Source organism: Phyllobates terribilis, unplaced genomic scaffold, assembly GCF_046119375.1.
Source record: "Phyllobates terribilis strain yellow unplaced genomic scaffold, ASM4611937v1 Scaffold_2__4_contigs__length_985480577, whole genome shotgun sequence".
Lineage (NCBI taxonomy): Eukaryota > Metazoa > Chordata > Amphibia > Anura > Dendrobatidae > Phyllobates > Phyllobates terribilis.
The window spans coordinates 185,566,345-185,582,966 of NW_027362762.1; the positions used below are offsets into that span (position 1 = coordinate 185,566,345).

Below are 16,622 nucleotides of genomic sequence, written 5' to 3' on the forward strand. Positions count from 1 at the left end.
CCTTCTGTTAGCCTCCGCTCCACGACGGCGGTGCTGGTCCCTTGCTTGTGACTGAGCCTCCGGGCTTCTATGGCTAGAGGACCTGAAATCCCCTGCTGGCCGGTTTCTGCTGCTGGATATATAAGTCCTCACAGCTTCGGACTCCTGTGTCCGGTTCCTATTGTCTTCTGCCAGGGCGAGCTCTGCTCAGCTTCCAGCCCCTCGTCTTTAGCTCCTAGCTCCTACAGAGCTCCTTGCTGTTACTTTCCCTTGCTCTCACTCTGACTCTGACTGTTCTCTGTTCTCTGACTCACTCAACCCCACCCCAGATCCAGTTTATAAGGGCAGAATTCTCCCCTCCCAGGACTGGGGCAGGAGGATGTTGCATGTTTAAGGGATCCTGACCAGGAAACCTCCCACTTGCTCTCCGACGTAATCTCTATTACTGTGGTGACCAGACCCCTGGGGTGCCACACATGACTCTTGTAAGGGGCATTGCAGTACCTCATAATTTTTGGAAAGCATTCCATTCACTGCTTAGGCCAACAGTGCACAGGAGACCCAGTTGCTATAAATGGAAAAAAAGGTTTAGTTAACGCCCTCTGACCTCCATGTCATTTCCAAGGGGCATTGGAGTGCCTCGAAATTTTTGGTAGGCATTGCACTCACTGTATGCCCTATAACTGTGTAGCCGAACCGCTCCTTTTGTTACAGAAACATATCCTACAAGACATATCTGGTTGACTGGCCTGATATTGATGTGAATGGTCCCTGTTCCTCCTGCTCTTTCTCCTTTGCCACTACCTCATCCATCATTTATCACCTGAAGCTTTGTTTTAACGGGAGTCATAGAACTTGGATAGTAGCAGGAAAACATCCAGCAATCCTCGGAGGAGGTAGGATATGCGCCAAAACGCTGACCTCCTCAGGCCTAGCCGCTGCTACATACATGCGCTTGCATTACAACAAAACAAAGCAGATGCTAACTTCTATCATCCTCATCATGCTCCTCATCTTGGCACTCTCAACTCCCCTGATGGAGAAGCCAGGGCCCACCGGAGGAGTCTGATAGTCCGGTGGGCTCGGCCAATGCTGCCCTAAAGCAGGCCAGGCTAAGAAAAGTGTGGGAAAGGTTACCGGCACAAATAGGGGTGGCTGGGGACCGAGTATGGACACCCAGCCACCCCCTGGAGGCTGGGGAGCAAGCGGGGACACCCGGCCACCAGGCAGCTGGGGACTGAGTATGGATACCAGGCCGCCGACACAGCCATGGTGTGGTGGCCAGATTCCGCCTCCACATGCCTAAAAGGCCCAATTTAAAGTGCAAGCAAGCAAGCAGTATAGTATTGCAGCCTGGGGGTGGGTGGTGGCAGGCTGCATACTTGCGCTTGCATTGCAAGGAATGGGAGAGGTACAATTGAACACTGCCCTGGGACAAGGACTTGAATGGGGATAGTTGCAAGTCTGCAACGACAGGTGCAAGGTGGGAGGCATCTTCGCATGTACCATGAACAGGGGTTTGGCATGCACACACTACAGCGGAATAGGTAGTGTGTGCATTCCCACTAAATGCACTGGGGAGGGCACAGGTAATGTTTTGGTATACGCGCTTAATCTTATGTATAAGGCACACCAGGACAAATAGGGGCGGCTGGGGACTGAGTATGGATACCTCACTGCCGAAGCAGCCATGAGGTAGTGGCCAGCTTTGGCCTCCTCTAAACTAAAAGGCCCCATTTCAAGTGCAAGCTAGCAGTATGAATTGCAGTCTGGGGGTGGGTGGGTGGCAGGCTGCACACTTACACTTGCATTAAAAGAAAACATAGCAGATGCTAACTTCTGTCATCATCATCATGCTCCTCACCTTGGCACTCTCAACTCCACCGATGGAGAAGTCAGGGCCCACCGGAGGCTCGTCCAATGCTGCCTAAAGCAGGCCAGGCTAAGAAAAGTGTGTGGGGGGATGTTCCAAGGAGAAATGGGGGCAGCTGGGGACCGTTTATGGACACCCGACTGCCCCCAGGCGGCTGGGGACCGTGTGGACACTCGGCCGCCGGGTGGCTGGGGGCTGAGTATGGATTCCAGGCCGCCAACACAGCCATGACGTGGTGGCCAGATTCCGCCTCCACATGCCTAAAAGGCCCAATTTCAAGTTCAAGCAAGCAAGCAGTATGGTATTGCAGCCTGGGGGTGGGTGGGTGGCAGGCTGCATACTTGCGCTTGTATTGCAAGGAATGGGGGAGGTACAATTGAACACTGCCCTGGGACTAGAACTTGCATGGGGATAGTTGCAAGTTTGCATCTTCTGATGCGGCAAGGATCACATATGATGGGCACACTTTTAGACAGTGACCTGGGAGTCAGAGATGCTTCCAGGGGTCTTCCCCATGCTGTTCCCATGTCTTTTCAGCACTTTATGCATGTGTCGCACAGCACATGGCCAGATAAGGTTGTAAAATGTTAAAATGACATTTCCCGGTGAATGCATTTGTCATAGTTGAAAGCAATACAAAAGTGCAAAAACGCATAAAAAATGCTACTTGTGAACATAGCCGAAGGTGTGGAGGAGTATTTTTGTTTTTGGTCATTTATTTTAACTTATACACAAGTCTTTTCCCTGGAAAGGATGTTCCTTAACATATTTCACAGGAAAAAAGTTTCACTTTCGTTTTATTGTGAGCCTGTAAAAGTGGCTTAGTACCTCTGACCACGTTGTTGACAGCAGTGACCTGGGGGTCAGAAATGCTTCCTGGGGCGATCCCCATGCTGTCCCCATGTCATTTGAGCACTGTCACTATCGTTTTGGGCACTTGTTAGGCTTTTAAAAGACTGCCGGGGGTGCCACCGCAAAAATGCTCGAGTCTCCCATAGACTAACATTGGGCTCGTTGCTCGGGTCGAGCACCCGAGTATCACGGCGAGCTCGGCCCGAGCTTCGAGCACCCGAGCATTTTAGTGCTCGCTCAACACTACCTGCCAGTCATCAGAGAGCAAGGAGGACGCTGTTAACCAACATCCAGTGCTACTATACACAGATATGTAACCAGCATTGAGGACCTGGATGACAAGGGAATGATGACCTTTACCCGCTTGCCCCGACCAACCTCAGATCTGATCTTATGATTATGACGCGCCCCCTGGGCCATGTTCAGGGGATACCGGAGCCGGATCTGGGTAGGGGTAGTAGTCCTTGTGGCGGTGACCCGGTCCGTGCCCAGGGTGTCAAACTAAGTGGCAGTCTATGGCAGTAGATGTTAATTTGATCGACTACGCCACCCGTTGAGTGCGGCTTTGAAGCCGCCGCTGCAGAGCAGTCCGCTGAGGCCGGTGGTATATGTGCAGCAGTGATGGTATAACCCCCAACGGGAGGGGTATGGCCTCAGGGCAGCAGGTGTGGATGATGGGTGTAGTTATGTTGTAGAAAGGAGAGTCAGAGACTTGAGGTGCAGTTTCAGGGTTTTTACTCACGGTTGTTCTCTCAGTCACTCTGGCCTTGAGTGACCACCCGAGCCGTGCTGCGTCCACCAGGTCCTGGACTCGGCTAACCCCCAGGCAGTTCTGGAGCGTGGTCCTGAGCTCCCTTCTCCCTCTCTGTCCCTGGCCATTCCCACCAGGGATCCACCTTTAGCCGGCTCCCTCGGGTCTCTTAGTGGTCAAACCTCCTCTGGGTTCCCTGACCCTATGCTTGGTGTGCCTTTCTGGTGGATTTGGTGAGGGTCGTGGCAAATCTTGACCACGACCTCCGGTTCCTGGCTGAGGATAAGTGGCCTCCACCAGTTCGGGTTCCGGTACCCGTGTCCGCCAACCCTTCACCCTTTTTGGTCTGATTCTGGGTTCTTAGGGTTCCTTCTGACTCTGCTTCTCTGGGCCTTTCTTCCTCCTCTCTCTCTTCACTGCAGGCTTGGCCCTGGAGCTGGGCCCAGCCGGAGCCACAGCTCCCTGTCAGCCCTCCTGGTTGAGCTCCTCTGCTAAAAAGACCCTGTCCTAAGATGGTGCCCACCATATATACTCCCTCTATGTGTGAGCCCAGGTGACTAGCACCCAATGAGCTCCTAGCTTTACCCAGAGTACTCCCCCTATCTGCCCCTACACTACTGGGATGTTCCACCCCCCTCCCACTCCAGCCAGGGACAGACGCTGTCGTACCTGCACATTTACTTGGTGGGAGTACCGTAGTTCTGTCCCCCGGAAATGGGATGTATGTAGTGCATGCAGCCTACTAAGCTCAGTTCCACACTCCATCCTTACCCGGGAGTGGAATACCACACCTCTGGCTTGAGGTGTAATACCCCTGTAGCAGCCGAATCCTCAGGGTGCTACATTCCCCCCTGGTAAACCACAGCACGTCCTCGGGCTGTAAAAGAATAAAATATCCAATAACACACAATTTTTTTTTTTTTTTAAAACATCATAAACATATAAAACACTATATATATATCAGCAGCATAATACTCTTCATATAAAACTTTTCATTATAAACATTCTTGTTCCTCCGGCCACGGTGCAACTTGTGACCGGGTAAAGTGCAACAGTCTCTTCTGGAAAAAACACAGTTCCTTATAAAACCAGTAGGGGGCGCCTTAGAAAGCGCAACTATATACAAGGGGAGGTGGCCGCTCTCAGTCCTCGGCCAGTGGGATTAAGGGACATACGGGTAACAGTTTAATTTGCTGGTCCCAACGGGGACTATAATGGTAACAGTTCCTGTACCCTAACGGGTAACTATTTTACAGTTCCATTTACCGTACTTTAGTAGCGGCGTCCTCCTGCTCCTTCCTCCGTGTACCCTTCAGACCCGTCCGGGTCCTCTTGCTCCTCCTGACACCTCAGCTCTTTCTCTGTCAGTCGGTGTACATGAAGGGCATAGGGTCCTTTGGCACATTGGTGCCGGGTGAAGGTGACCTCATCACCCAGGTAAAGGTCACGACCTCTGTGTCCCTCCGGTAGGTGGGACTCGACATCTCTTCTGGTCACGAAGACGTCGCCGGGGGTGTGATGATCTCTGATGAAGCCCCAACCGTGCTGCAGTTGGAATTTGATTACAGTCCCGGTGGCACGGGGACCGTGGGCTGCACGGGGGTTCCTTCGGGTCCGGCTCTTTTGTTCTGCTCTCTTTACTTGCAACCGCTTCTCGCGGACCCGTCTCTCTCTCCGTTCTCGCTCAAAGACTTCCAACTGCTGGCGGCAGCACTCCGCACGCTCAGTTGCGGCCGCCCGGGTCTCCTGAGTGAACCCGATGAGGTCTCCTCCTGCGGGGTCCCACTCAAACTGCGCCTCCTCTAACGAGAGCGGGGTCATCTTGACGGGCGCCGGAGCCGGGATTAGGGGCTCATCCAGGGGTCTTTCTTTCCGGAGTCGGGGATGGTGGTACTCCGGTGGCCACGCAAAGGGCTGCCCATCCGGGCAAGTGTGCTGGGCAAACAAGTCTTCACCCAGGTGCGGCACAGTGGAAGTTGAGGGCGCTGTGGTGGCAGCGGCGCCCGGGATCACTAGGCCTTGCGACCAAGCTTGGGGTACCCTGAAGGTAAAGGGCACCGTGAAGACGGCGGCGCCCGGGGGCACTCGGCCTTGCGACCAGGCCGGTGGCGTCTCCTGCTTGGCCGCGCTCAGGGTTGAGGCGCGTGACGTCACAGGGGGCGTGGTCGCGGCTCCTGCTTGGGGCCTAGTCTGGAGCGGTAGCGGTGCGGCAACGGGCACGATCAGTGGGACTTCGGGCTCTGCGACGGGGAGCGGGGGTAGGCTTACGGTGGCTGGGCTCGGGGTAGTAACGTCCCCTTTACTTGCCTCCGTCTCTTCAGCTCCCTCTGCGGCGTCGTCTCCGGCCTCCGTCCCTTCTGCATCCTCTTCAGGGGCAGGCGTGCTCCTCGTTGCGGGTGGTGTGCTCCGCTGGCGGGTTCCAGCCTGCTGGGCCATTTCCCTGCTCCACTCCATCAGCGTTTCTCGCTGCACCTGGGCCATCCTCCGTGCGAGGCCCTCCAGCGCGGTCTGTGCACGCTCCCGGTCTCGGGGGAGCTGTGCCAGGATCTCCACCAGGTCTTGTGGGGTGGTTGCTTGCATCAGGCTCCTGACCACAGGGTCGGTGCTGCCTGCCTCTCCCTCCATCTCCGGGTACGGCTCCTCCAGGCTGCACCCATCTTCGCTCTTTTGTTCTGTATCCGCCCACACTCAGGGCGGTCCTGGGGCAACTTGGTGATTGTCAGTTCCAGGGGCAGACCCCCCACGCTGATGGACATCGCTAGCATCGCAGCCTCTGCTGGTGGGGGCGGTCTTCGTTTTTGGCGCCATTCTTGGTCCTGGCCCACGATGGGAGGTCGTCTCTTACCACCCTCTGGCACGCCCATAACGGCGTCCGCTCTGCCAGGGCGGGAAATCTTCTCAGATGGCGGGAATCGTCTCCCAGTGGCGGGAAACTCCGTGGATGGCGGGAAAAAGCTGCAGATGGCGGGCAACCGGCGGGAAACGACCCGTGATGGCGTCCGATGGCGGGGACCCTCCGGAATTGGCGGGAGACTTCTTTTTACGGTACAGATAAACTTTTCTTCAGGCACGCAGTACCCGGTGGTTGCGGGCACGTTATCCTGCCGACTACGCCAAAGTTGACGCGCCCCCTGGGCCATGTTCAGGGGATACCCGGAGCCGGATCTGGGTAGGGGTAGTAGTCCTTGTGGCGGTGACCCGGTCCGTGCCCAGGGTGTCAAACTAAGTGGCAGTCTATGGCAGTAGATGTTAATTTGATCGACTACGCCACCCGTTGAGTGCGGCTTTGAAGCCGCCGCTGCAGAGCAGTCCGCTGAGGCCGGTGGTATATGTGCAGCAGTGATGGTATAACCCCCAACGGGAGGGGTATGGCCTCAGGGCAGCAGGTGTGGATGATGGGTGTAGTTATGTTGTAGAAAGGAGAGTCAGAGACTTGAGGTGCAGTTTCAGGGTTTTTACTCACGGTTGTTCTCTCAGTCACTCTGGCCTTGAGTGACCACCCGAGCCGTGCTGCGTCCACCAGGTCCTGGACTCGGCTAACCCCCAGGCAGTTCTGGAGCGTGGTCCTGAGCTCCCTTCTCCCTCTCTGTCCCTGGCCATTCCCACCAGGGATCCACCTTTGGCCGGCTCCCTCGGGTCTCTTAGTGGTCAAACCTCCTCTGGGTTCCCTGACCCTATGCTTGGTGTGCCTTTCTGGTGGATTTGGTGAGGGTCGTGGCAAATCTTGACCACGACCTCCGGTTCCTGGCTGAGGATAAGTGGCCTCCACCAGTTCGGGTTCCGGTACCCGTGTCCGCCAACCCTTCACCCTTTTTGGTCTGATTCTGGGTTCTTAGGGTTCCTTCTGACTCTGCTTCTCTGGGCCTTTCTTCCTCCTCTCTCTCTTCACTGCAGGCTTGGCCCTGGAGCTGGGCCCAGCCGGAGCCACAGCTCCCTGTCAGCCCTCCTGGCTGAGCTCCTCTGCTAAAAAGACCCTGTCCTAAGATGGTGCCCACCATATATACTCCCTCTATGTGTGAGCCCAGGTGACTAGCACCCAATGAGCTCCTAGCTTTACCCAGAGTACTCCCCCTATCTGCCCCTACACTACTGGGATGTTCCACCCCCCTCCCACTCCAGCCAGGGACAGACGCTGTCGTACCTGCACATTTACTTGGTGGGAGTACCGTAGTTCTGTCCCCCGGAAATGGGATGTATGTAGTGCATGCAGCCTACTAAGCTCAGTTCCACACTCCATCCTTACCCGGGAGTGGAATACCACACCTCTGGCTTGAGGTGTAATACCCCTGTAGCAGCCGAATCCTCAGGGTGCTACAATTATATCAACTAACAAGGGGGGATGGACATGCCGCAACAGCCTCAATTGGTAACAAGGGCACTAATTGAGTGAAGACCAATGTCCCTCTGGCTCAAATCATGACCCTGGGATAGGACCTCTATTGTTGATAATAACATATTTTTTAGGGGGGAATGTAGAGGGCATATTGATACTCATGCTAGAGCAACTCCATTTTGTCTGCTCGCTTTAAAATCATGTTATTATCACTCCTTGCATAACATACATTCTTTCTTTCTCTTCCCATAGAACTTCTCTCACACTAACTTTTTCTCAAGAGAACATTTTGTCAGACACTCTGTTATCTAACTTGTTTAGGCCAGGTGCGACCTTGTAAAATTTCCATAGTGCTTCAAACTAACAATGATAATATGGCCATATATGTGTTTTCCGTAATAATTGTACTAACATCAGTTAGCCTATAGTATTGTAGTTTGGTAGTTGATGGCTATTTGATATACTCAAAACAATATAAAATGCTAAGCAAAATAAACTTGATCAGAGATTCTTTGAGTCCTCCCAATACAGAACGTTGTTTCCGTTTGGTTTTCTGTGGATTGCAATCAACATAATAATTTGACACTCACTTGGTCAACCATGAAGGGTTATTGCCCTCCCTTAACAGTAGCTGCAGCAGCCACCGCAAACCCCCCCCTCCACCGCCACAACCCCGCTATCCTCCAGCGGAATCTCTGTATACTCAGGTATATACCCGAGTATAAGCCGAGGGGGGCATTTTCAGCACAAGAAATGTGTTGAAAAATTCGGCTTATACTACAATATATACGGTATGTCACACAAAATAGTTTATAAATAATAAGCTGCTTCTGCTGCTGGCACATTCACTCTTCTCCACACCGGGACTATGGGCGTGGAGAAGAGGGAATATGCATTTTCTTTAGTAGCAGGCACTGACAGCAGGAGCTGCGGCTCAGCGCTCCTCCGTGCCCGCTACTAAAGAGAATGAATATTCCCTCTTCCCTTTAGCAGCAGGCACACGTGGTAGCTGCAGCAGCGGCTACTGCGTGTGCCCGCACCTCCACCGTCGCAACCCCCTCCCCTCCAATACTCACCTATCCTCCTCGTTCCCCCACTGCTATGGTGCCCCCGGCGCACTTCAAGTCACTGAACTTGATCGCGGCTCTGGATCTCCCCAGTTCGGGGAACCGGCTGCTCTTCTAAAAAGCGGTAACATCGAACCGGGGAGAACCGGCCGAATCCCACCCCTGCATATAGATGATGTCTTGCTCCTCTGGATGGGCACACGGACAGAACTACATGATTTCCACACATTTCTAAATCAGATAGATGCCACCATTAACCCTTTCATGACATGCGCCGTACATGTACGGCACATGTCATGTCTTCCCCTTTGGAGCGGGCTCCAGCGATGAGCTTGCACCTTTCTGGTGACATGACAGCTGACCTGATCAGCTGTCATGTGCCCCTAACAACTGCAGGTGGAATCGCAATTCACCCGTGGCTGTTAACCTGTTAAATGTCGCTGTCAATCTCTGATAGCCGCATTTAACATCGCCGCACCGGAAGAGCGTCATAAGACACACCCATTGGCGTCCGTGTCACATGACACTCCTCCGGTGTCACATGACCGCGGGTCACTAATAGGTTGGCATGACAACCTGGGTTCTACAAGAAACCTCTGTGGTTGTCATAGCCAATCTGCTATGAGTGCCACCCAGCGGTCGGCGTTCATAGCAGATGAGCACTTTTGGTACACATAGTAGGGCACCAGAAACATCCTTTTACTTATTGATGGTAACTCATCGTAACTACCATTGAATTCTCTATTGTTAATATAATATGCTGTTAGTTTTCAAGGCTTTCTAGGTTGAAGTTGGATTATATACTGTACTTCTGTACATTTTGAATAAAGATTTTTTTTCATGCTATCATCTTTGAACATATCTAACACAATGGTCACCATTTCATGCCATTACAATGCAACCAATATTAACATATACGGTTTGGAAAGAGAACATGAGCCAGGAGGTCAATGACTCCAACCTAGTATTCTTGGTGCCTGGGACCTCCTTCCAAAAGTGTGTGTGTGGGGGGAATACAGATATATTTCAGGACATAAACCAGTTGAAAAAGCAACACAACTTTGGACAAGAATGAACTATTAGACATGTTACATCTTGGAGTCAGTATATCATGAATCAATGTAGTTGCACTGTTACTCAGCTTCCAGTAAATTACACTCATATGACAACTCCACACCCATATATAAACATAGGCTTCAATAAACAAGGAGGAGAGTGTGGTAGATCAGCTCACTCAGCTGTACACTGAGGTAGACACGGGAACACTGTCTCTTTAAATTGTTCCCAGGTTTATTATACAGGCTACATAAATTGTGGTGAAGTAAAAATGGGCAAAACAGGACAACAAAGTGATAGCACAAAGCACAGTCCTTGTGTTGGCCGGGAACCACCTGTTCAGGGTTTAGCAAACAAACGGTTCAGCTTTTCCTTGTCAGGACACAAAGCACTGAATTTCCTCTCTCCAGCCCTACCGAACACTGAATACCTCAGCAGGCCATCTATTTAAACCCCAGACCCCACCCTGAGGTGGAGATATGGTAAACGACCTCTCACCCACTCTATGGTCCTTCACAAAAAAACACGCCCTTTTAAAATGGATGCTTAACCCATCTTGGCACATAGTGTGCTGGAGAAAACTTTGAGGTTTCAATTCACTGAAGCTAATAGCCTCCAGCACTCCCCCCCAGCACTCCCCCCCCCAGCACTTTGCCAGTGACTTTGTCACAAGGGTTAGAAAAAAAAATATAGTACAAGTCAGGGGTGTAACTATAATAGATGCAGAGCACCCGTGCCCTGGAGCCTGAGGGGTCTAAAAGATCCCTGTGGCCCATATAAAAAGACCAATACTATTAAAGACTTGCAATAATTGGGGGTCCTGTTGGAGCCACTGGTACAAGATATATTTCATAGCATTTATCTGCACCAATCTTCCCAATATTAGAACAAGTTTTTCGCACTCATGCACAAACTTACCTTAAGCTATCGGAGAATGCCTCCACACCATACTTTGACATGGGATATCCCCCACCAATAGTAGAAATTCTTCCCAAAGAACTAGATACATTAACAATACGTCCTTGGGCTTTCCTTACAAGAGGCAGTAGATGTACAGTCACATCCACCATACCAATCAAATTCACATTCAGAACGTTGACCAAATCTTCCTTTTTTTGACATTCATTGGGAGCAAGAACAAAGGCATAGCCTGCATTATTAACCAAGCCCCAGAGCCCTGCAATGTAGAGAAGACAACTGATAAAACACAACATCTATGCACATAGTTATTTTTATATTGTTATTCTTATCAAATTTTAATTGTTTTTCTCAATAGAAACCCCAGCAAACAAATATCCTTCCAGTCACCCCATAACCTTGCTAATATTATAACAGTGTTCTTGTATTTTTCCCAATGCAACTTTTAACTTGCTTGCAGAAGAAAATAGTTCATCTTAGTTCCGCCATCTTGATAGTAAGAATCACTGTCTGCAGTCATTAGCTTTGGTAACAACATGTTCCATGATACCTTTTTATATCACATAGGGGAATGTGGCCAGTTTACATCTATCAAAAACTGTAAGAAGCATGGTACCAAGATAGAAAAAAAGTTTTATTACTCTCAATAAGAGAAACAAAATTAATTAAAAATGACATAATGGCACATACTCCAGAATTGTACCAATAAAAGGACAACCATAGCAAAAAAAAAACCTTTTACGCAGCTTCATTGATATAAAAATAAAAGATATAATTCTCTATTGCAACACGAAACACATCTTTTTGACAGCAACAAAGTGTAAAAAATCGATAAATGTTGTATCACTGTGATTTTACTGAGCTGGAGAATAAAGTTCTAAGGTCTAGTCTACTCTGTGACCAACCTAAGCAATAATAGTGGAATTGCTTTTTTTCAACATTTCAGCCCACAAATAACATTAGTCAAATACATGGTAGCATTCAGAACTACAGATAGTTCTGCAAAAAATCCTTCCTTACATTGTTACCCATATGGATGCATCACAGGTATAAAATACCAAAGTTATGGCTCTTGGATAAAAGGGACAAAAACAAACCAATAACTTACCAAAAATTGGACATTTCAGACAGGGATTAGAAGCAATTGGAATGTGGAACAGTAAAGGCTGTGCCCTCAGTATAGAAGGGGTAGTTCATCATTAGGGATAATTTATTTTCTTACTTACATGCATGCAATTGAGGCTAAAAATTATTTTTGCACTTGGGCTTCATTAAAAAATTTCCCCCGCTTTTCATCTATATCTGCTTTGTTACACTGTTTATTGCTGGTTGCTGAATGAGTTAACAGGGTTGGCCACTTTATCTTTTATTTTATCTAATGTTTAAAAGCTTCTATGTGCTGTGGTACAAATAGACTAGGAATTAATAAGACATAAACATAAAATGCCTCTCCGGTACAGTAGGCACAAACATAGACAACAAGAAGAACAATAACACAGGTCTGCAAAAAATAACATTTCAAGAGCTGTTTTGGTTATTCCTCGTAATCTTTATGTTTTTTGGTGCGCTGAATCTGAAAATTACCTCCGTTTTGTCATAGGACATCACATAGGACATCATAGGAATTAGTTCCACAATAAAATAACACTGATTGCCAATATTTATCCACCAGAAATGTGAATAAGACAAATAATAAACTTAGTTTGCTGTTCCACTTACAGGAGTTGAATCCGATAGTGCTTATTGTTCAGGCAATAGAGTCCTGGGTGTAAACTCCAGAAGTAGTCTTTGTAGTTCTATCACTGGCAGGGAAATCCAGAGATGTCTCATGCACGTATCCAGGCTCTGACCGGTAGCCCATCTAACTGACTTAGGATACAAATAAAGGAATCCCTCGAGTCACGTCACACTAAAGGCAGGTGCAGACGACCTTTCTCTCCACATCCGAGAAAAATAGCCCAATTATAATAATCACACTCTGATCAGACTTTGAAAAGAGTGGGATCCATTTTTCTTTGGTGTGGAGAATAATAAAAAAAAAAATTCTCCATCTTCTCCATTCTGTCAGTTCTTGAAAATCATGACATTCGAGTGCGGTCCAATTTTTTTCACGGACCTATAGACTTGAACGGCCAAATGTGATATGATAATCAAAGGCTTATCGTGCATGATGCAATTTTTTTTCCTCAGACCACCTCATTTAATAACATTGCTCGAAGTGCGATCTAATGTTTTGTTAGATAGCACTGAAACTACAGTCATCTGAATGAGCCCTAAGAGAAACAGTGACCTCTGGTTGTCAGAATGCTACACTTATTCTATGCATTTCAAAAATCTTCAGTTTCCTTTGTCAGGGAGCTTTCTAGTCTATTTGGACCTCAGTGCATGGAAATCTTTTAAACATTGGGTCCAACTTAGGTTTTGTGCACACATTCTGGATTTGAAGCAGAAATTTCCTAAGCGTTTTGCCTCTCCCTGGCAGAAAAAATGCATGCGGTTTTTACTTGCGTTTTTGACACGTTTTTACATGCGTTTTTTGAAGCGTTTTTGTAGATCAATGAATACATTTTGGAGCTAAATAAAGTTATTTGGTGGTGCATTGCTTAAACCCTTGGATTACCATAGAACTGGGGTGAGTATATTGGTTCATTTAAATGATTAAAGAATGGGTCTTCTGTAATTCAAATAAAGTGTTTACACTATGTCTGTGTGTTTATTTAACTCTTTACTTTACTTTAATTAAGTTTGGTCATGAAAATGTCTGATTGACACCTTGACATAACCAAACAAAAGAGCTGGGTGTCAGCTAGTCCCATTCACCCAATTTTCATTAGCATTTCTATTCATGTAATTTATGCGGCTGCTGTGAGCTGTTAATTTTAGCCTGGGAAGGTGCCATTAAGCAAACATTGCCCGTGGCCATAATTAACATTTCACAGCTGGTTCGTTAGCCACTATGTCCCCCGATCAGCACTCAGCAGCGCTTTGGATACAATGTATTTATGTTGCGTCCAAAACACGGTGTTCTAATGCTGCACTTTTGTTGTCGGTACATGTGAAGTCAATCGGTCAAAATCTGCAGCGGAGACTAGCGTGTCAGCTACAGAAATTGACATGCTGCGGGTGAGTTTGGGTACGTGGCCATGGTAAGGAGCCGCTGCAGGTTTGAGGCTGCATGTAAATACAGCTTCAAACCCGCAGCGTCCAGATGTTACAACATAGTGGATGGGATCTCTAGAAATCCCATGTCCACTATGCGTGCATCAGACGCTGCGAATCACCCGTGGACACTGACATGCAGTGTGTCTTTCAGGACTGCAGCATGTCAAATTCTCTTGCAGAGTCGCTAGTCTCCACAACAGAAGGGCTAAACTAGATAGCTGCTGGCTGATATTAATAGCCAGGGAAGGGGCCATGGATAATAGCCCCCTCCCCGGCTATTAATATCACCCCTTAGCAGTCCCAGAAATGGCGCATCTATAAGATGCGCCAAATCTGGCGCTTAGCCTCTGCTCTTCCCACTGCCCTGCAGCGGTGGCGAGTGGGGTAATGGGGTTGGGGTTGACGTCAGCCTTGTATTGGCAGCTGACGTGAAGCCCAGGTTAGTGTGAAATCACCCCCTGTCAGTATACAGGCTGCAGGAGGTCACTGGGGTTGATCAGTTGAAGATCAGCTGATCAGCCCCAGTGAGCTAACCACCGTGGCCATCAGCTGATCTCTGCCGGTACTTATCAGCTGATGGTCACGTCACTGAAGGTCCTGGCAGCTCGGTACACCGCTGGCTGCCGGGGAGATAGCATCGCCGCAGGGGACCAGGAGGACACCAGGGGCCGCAGGACATGTGAGTATACAGGTTTATTTTTTTATTTTGACTTTTTTATTCGTTTTTTACCACCGCGGGCATGCGGGCTGGGAAGAGCAGACTGCTGCTCCTCCCATTCATGCTGCTCTCACTGTTATCAGCCAGATCAGCGGTCAGATGAGAGGAGTACCAGCCTCCTCTCCCAACCCGGGTACAACCCGCAGCGCGATTCCGGCGCAATTTCGCGCCTATTGATTTTCATTGAAACGCAGCAATTCCTCAGGTTTAGATATTCTACCTGCGCATTTACTGCGATTCAATGCAAGTCAATAGGTGCGAATTTGCTGCGGAATCGTGTTAGAAATGGTAATGCAGCGGATTTTACCTCAATTGTAATCCGGAGGGGAAACTTCTGCATCATGTGCACAGCACATGTGGATTACCATTGCTATACATGGCAGACTTATTAACATGCGGTTTAATGCGTTTCCGAAGAGGAAAAATCGCAGCGGAAATGCATAAAAACCGCATTGTGTACACATAGCCTTAAAGGGCTTCCAGGTGTCTGTTTTTTATCTGAGCAGGGGGTGTTCCTTAAGTGACAGTGCCAGTGTATTGTTCAACTATTTTTATTGTATCTGTTAAATAAAGATAATGTGACCACCCCCTTAACTCAGTTTGCAGCAAGCAATACACAGGGAAACAGTGAAAAATTTTAAATTAAACCCAAATGCAAAAATGATTTATTAGCACCAATTGCATTCATGCAAGAAAAAAAAGCCACAAAAGATGGACAACTCATTTAAGGACCTAGTGTTTAAAATGTTCTTTTCCAAATTTCCTGTATTAAATAGGTTTATACCTGTCATGGAAGGGGAATATGGGCAAAATAATGTAAAAATTCAAGGACCACAGGTCTAAGACTAAAAAGTGAGGCACAATACCAATGATATGGTAGAATTCTGGTTCGTTCTTGTGGAGTTGTAAGCCATTGACCGGGGTGGGCTCCACAGGATACAGCAAAGATGTGGACAAGGAAAGCAATAGACACTAAACTTGTCAAATAAACCTTTACTGTTAAACTCAGAATGAGTGTGCTTCCACCAACCAACAAAATGTATCAGTTTAATTGACATACACCTGGTCAGAACTGACTTAGACCACAGTGCTGCATCACTGAGTAGGCACAGAAATGTTGACTACATTACTATAATTACCTATAGTATATAACTATAGTTATACAGGGTGGGCCATTTATATGGATACACCTAAATTAAATGGGAACGGTTGGTGATATCAACTTCCTGTTTGTGGCACATTAGTATATGGGAGGGGGAAAACTTTTCCAGATGGGTGGTGACCATGGTGGCCATTTTGAAGTTGGCTATTTTGGATCCAATTTTGTTTTTTTCAATGGGAAGAGAGTCATGTGACACATCAAACTTATTGAGATTTTCATAAGAAAAACAATGGTGTGCTTGGTTTTAACGTAACTTTATTCTTTCATAAGTTTTTTACAAGTTTATGACTACTTATAAAATGTGTTCAAAGTGCTGCCCATTGTGTTGGATTGTCAATGCAACCCTCGTCTCCCACTCTTGACACACTGATAGTAACACCGCAGAAGAAATGCTAGCACAGGCTTCCAGTATATGTTGTTTCAGATGCTGCACCCAGTTATTGATTTATACTCTGTCATGTTCGTTGTGTGAGTGCAATGGGCCACTCCTCGGAATACCTCTGTATACTTCAGTAAATTCCTCTTTAATGTTGTTGTCTCTGTAAGTCACGAGTGGTTCAGCAAGCTGAATCTGATGGGCACTGATGCATTCAAGTGCTAGTATCTGCCAGTCTGAGTTTGGTGCCAAATTAATTGTGTGTGTGTACACGCTCCCACCATACTCTTTATGGTGGGCTTGAGCTCAGTACTTATCGACCTGTGTCTGGTCACTGTGTAATTTAAGAGATGAGCCTGCCTGGATGACGGCTGT

At 48.3% G+C, this 16,622-nt stretch overlaps 1 protein-coding gene across 2 annotated transcripts in view; it reads right to left on the minus strand.

Annotated features, from left to right (window-relative positions):
- LOC141201245 (retinol dehydrogenase 7-like) overlaps positions 1-16,622 on the minus strand; it is a 132,312-nt gene that overhangs the window by 36,841 nt on the left and 78,849 nt on the right. For both annotated transcript variants that reach the window (XM_073663360.1, XM_073663361.1), the window contains one exon: positions 10,830-11,088. In XM_073663360.1, coding sequence (XP_073519461.1) covers positions 10,830-11,088 — 259 coding nt within the window. The remainder of the gene's footprint in view (positions 1-10,829; positions 11,089-16,622) is intronic.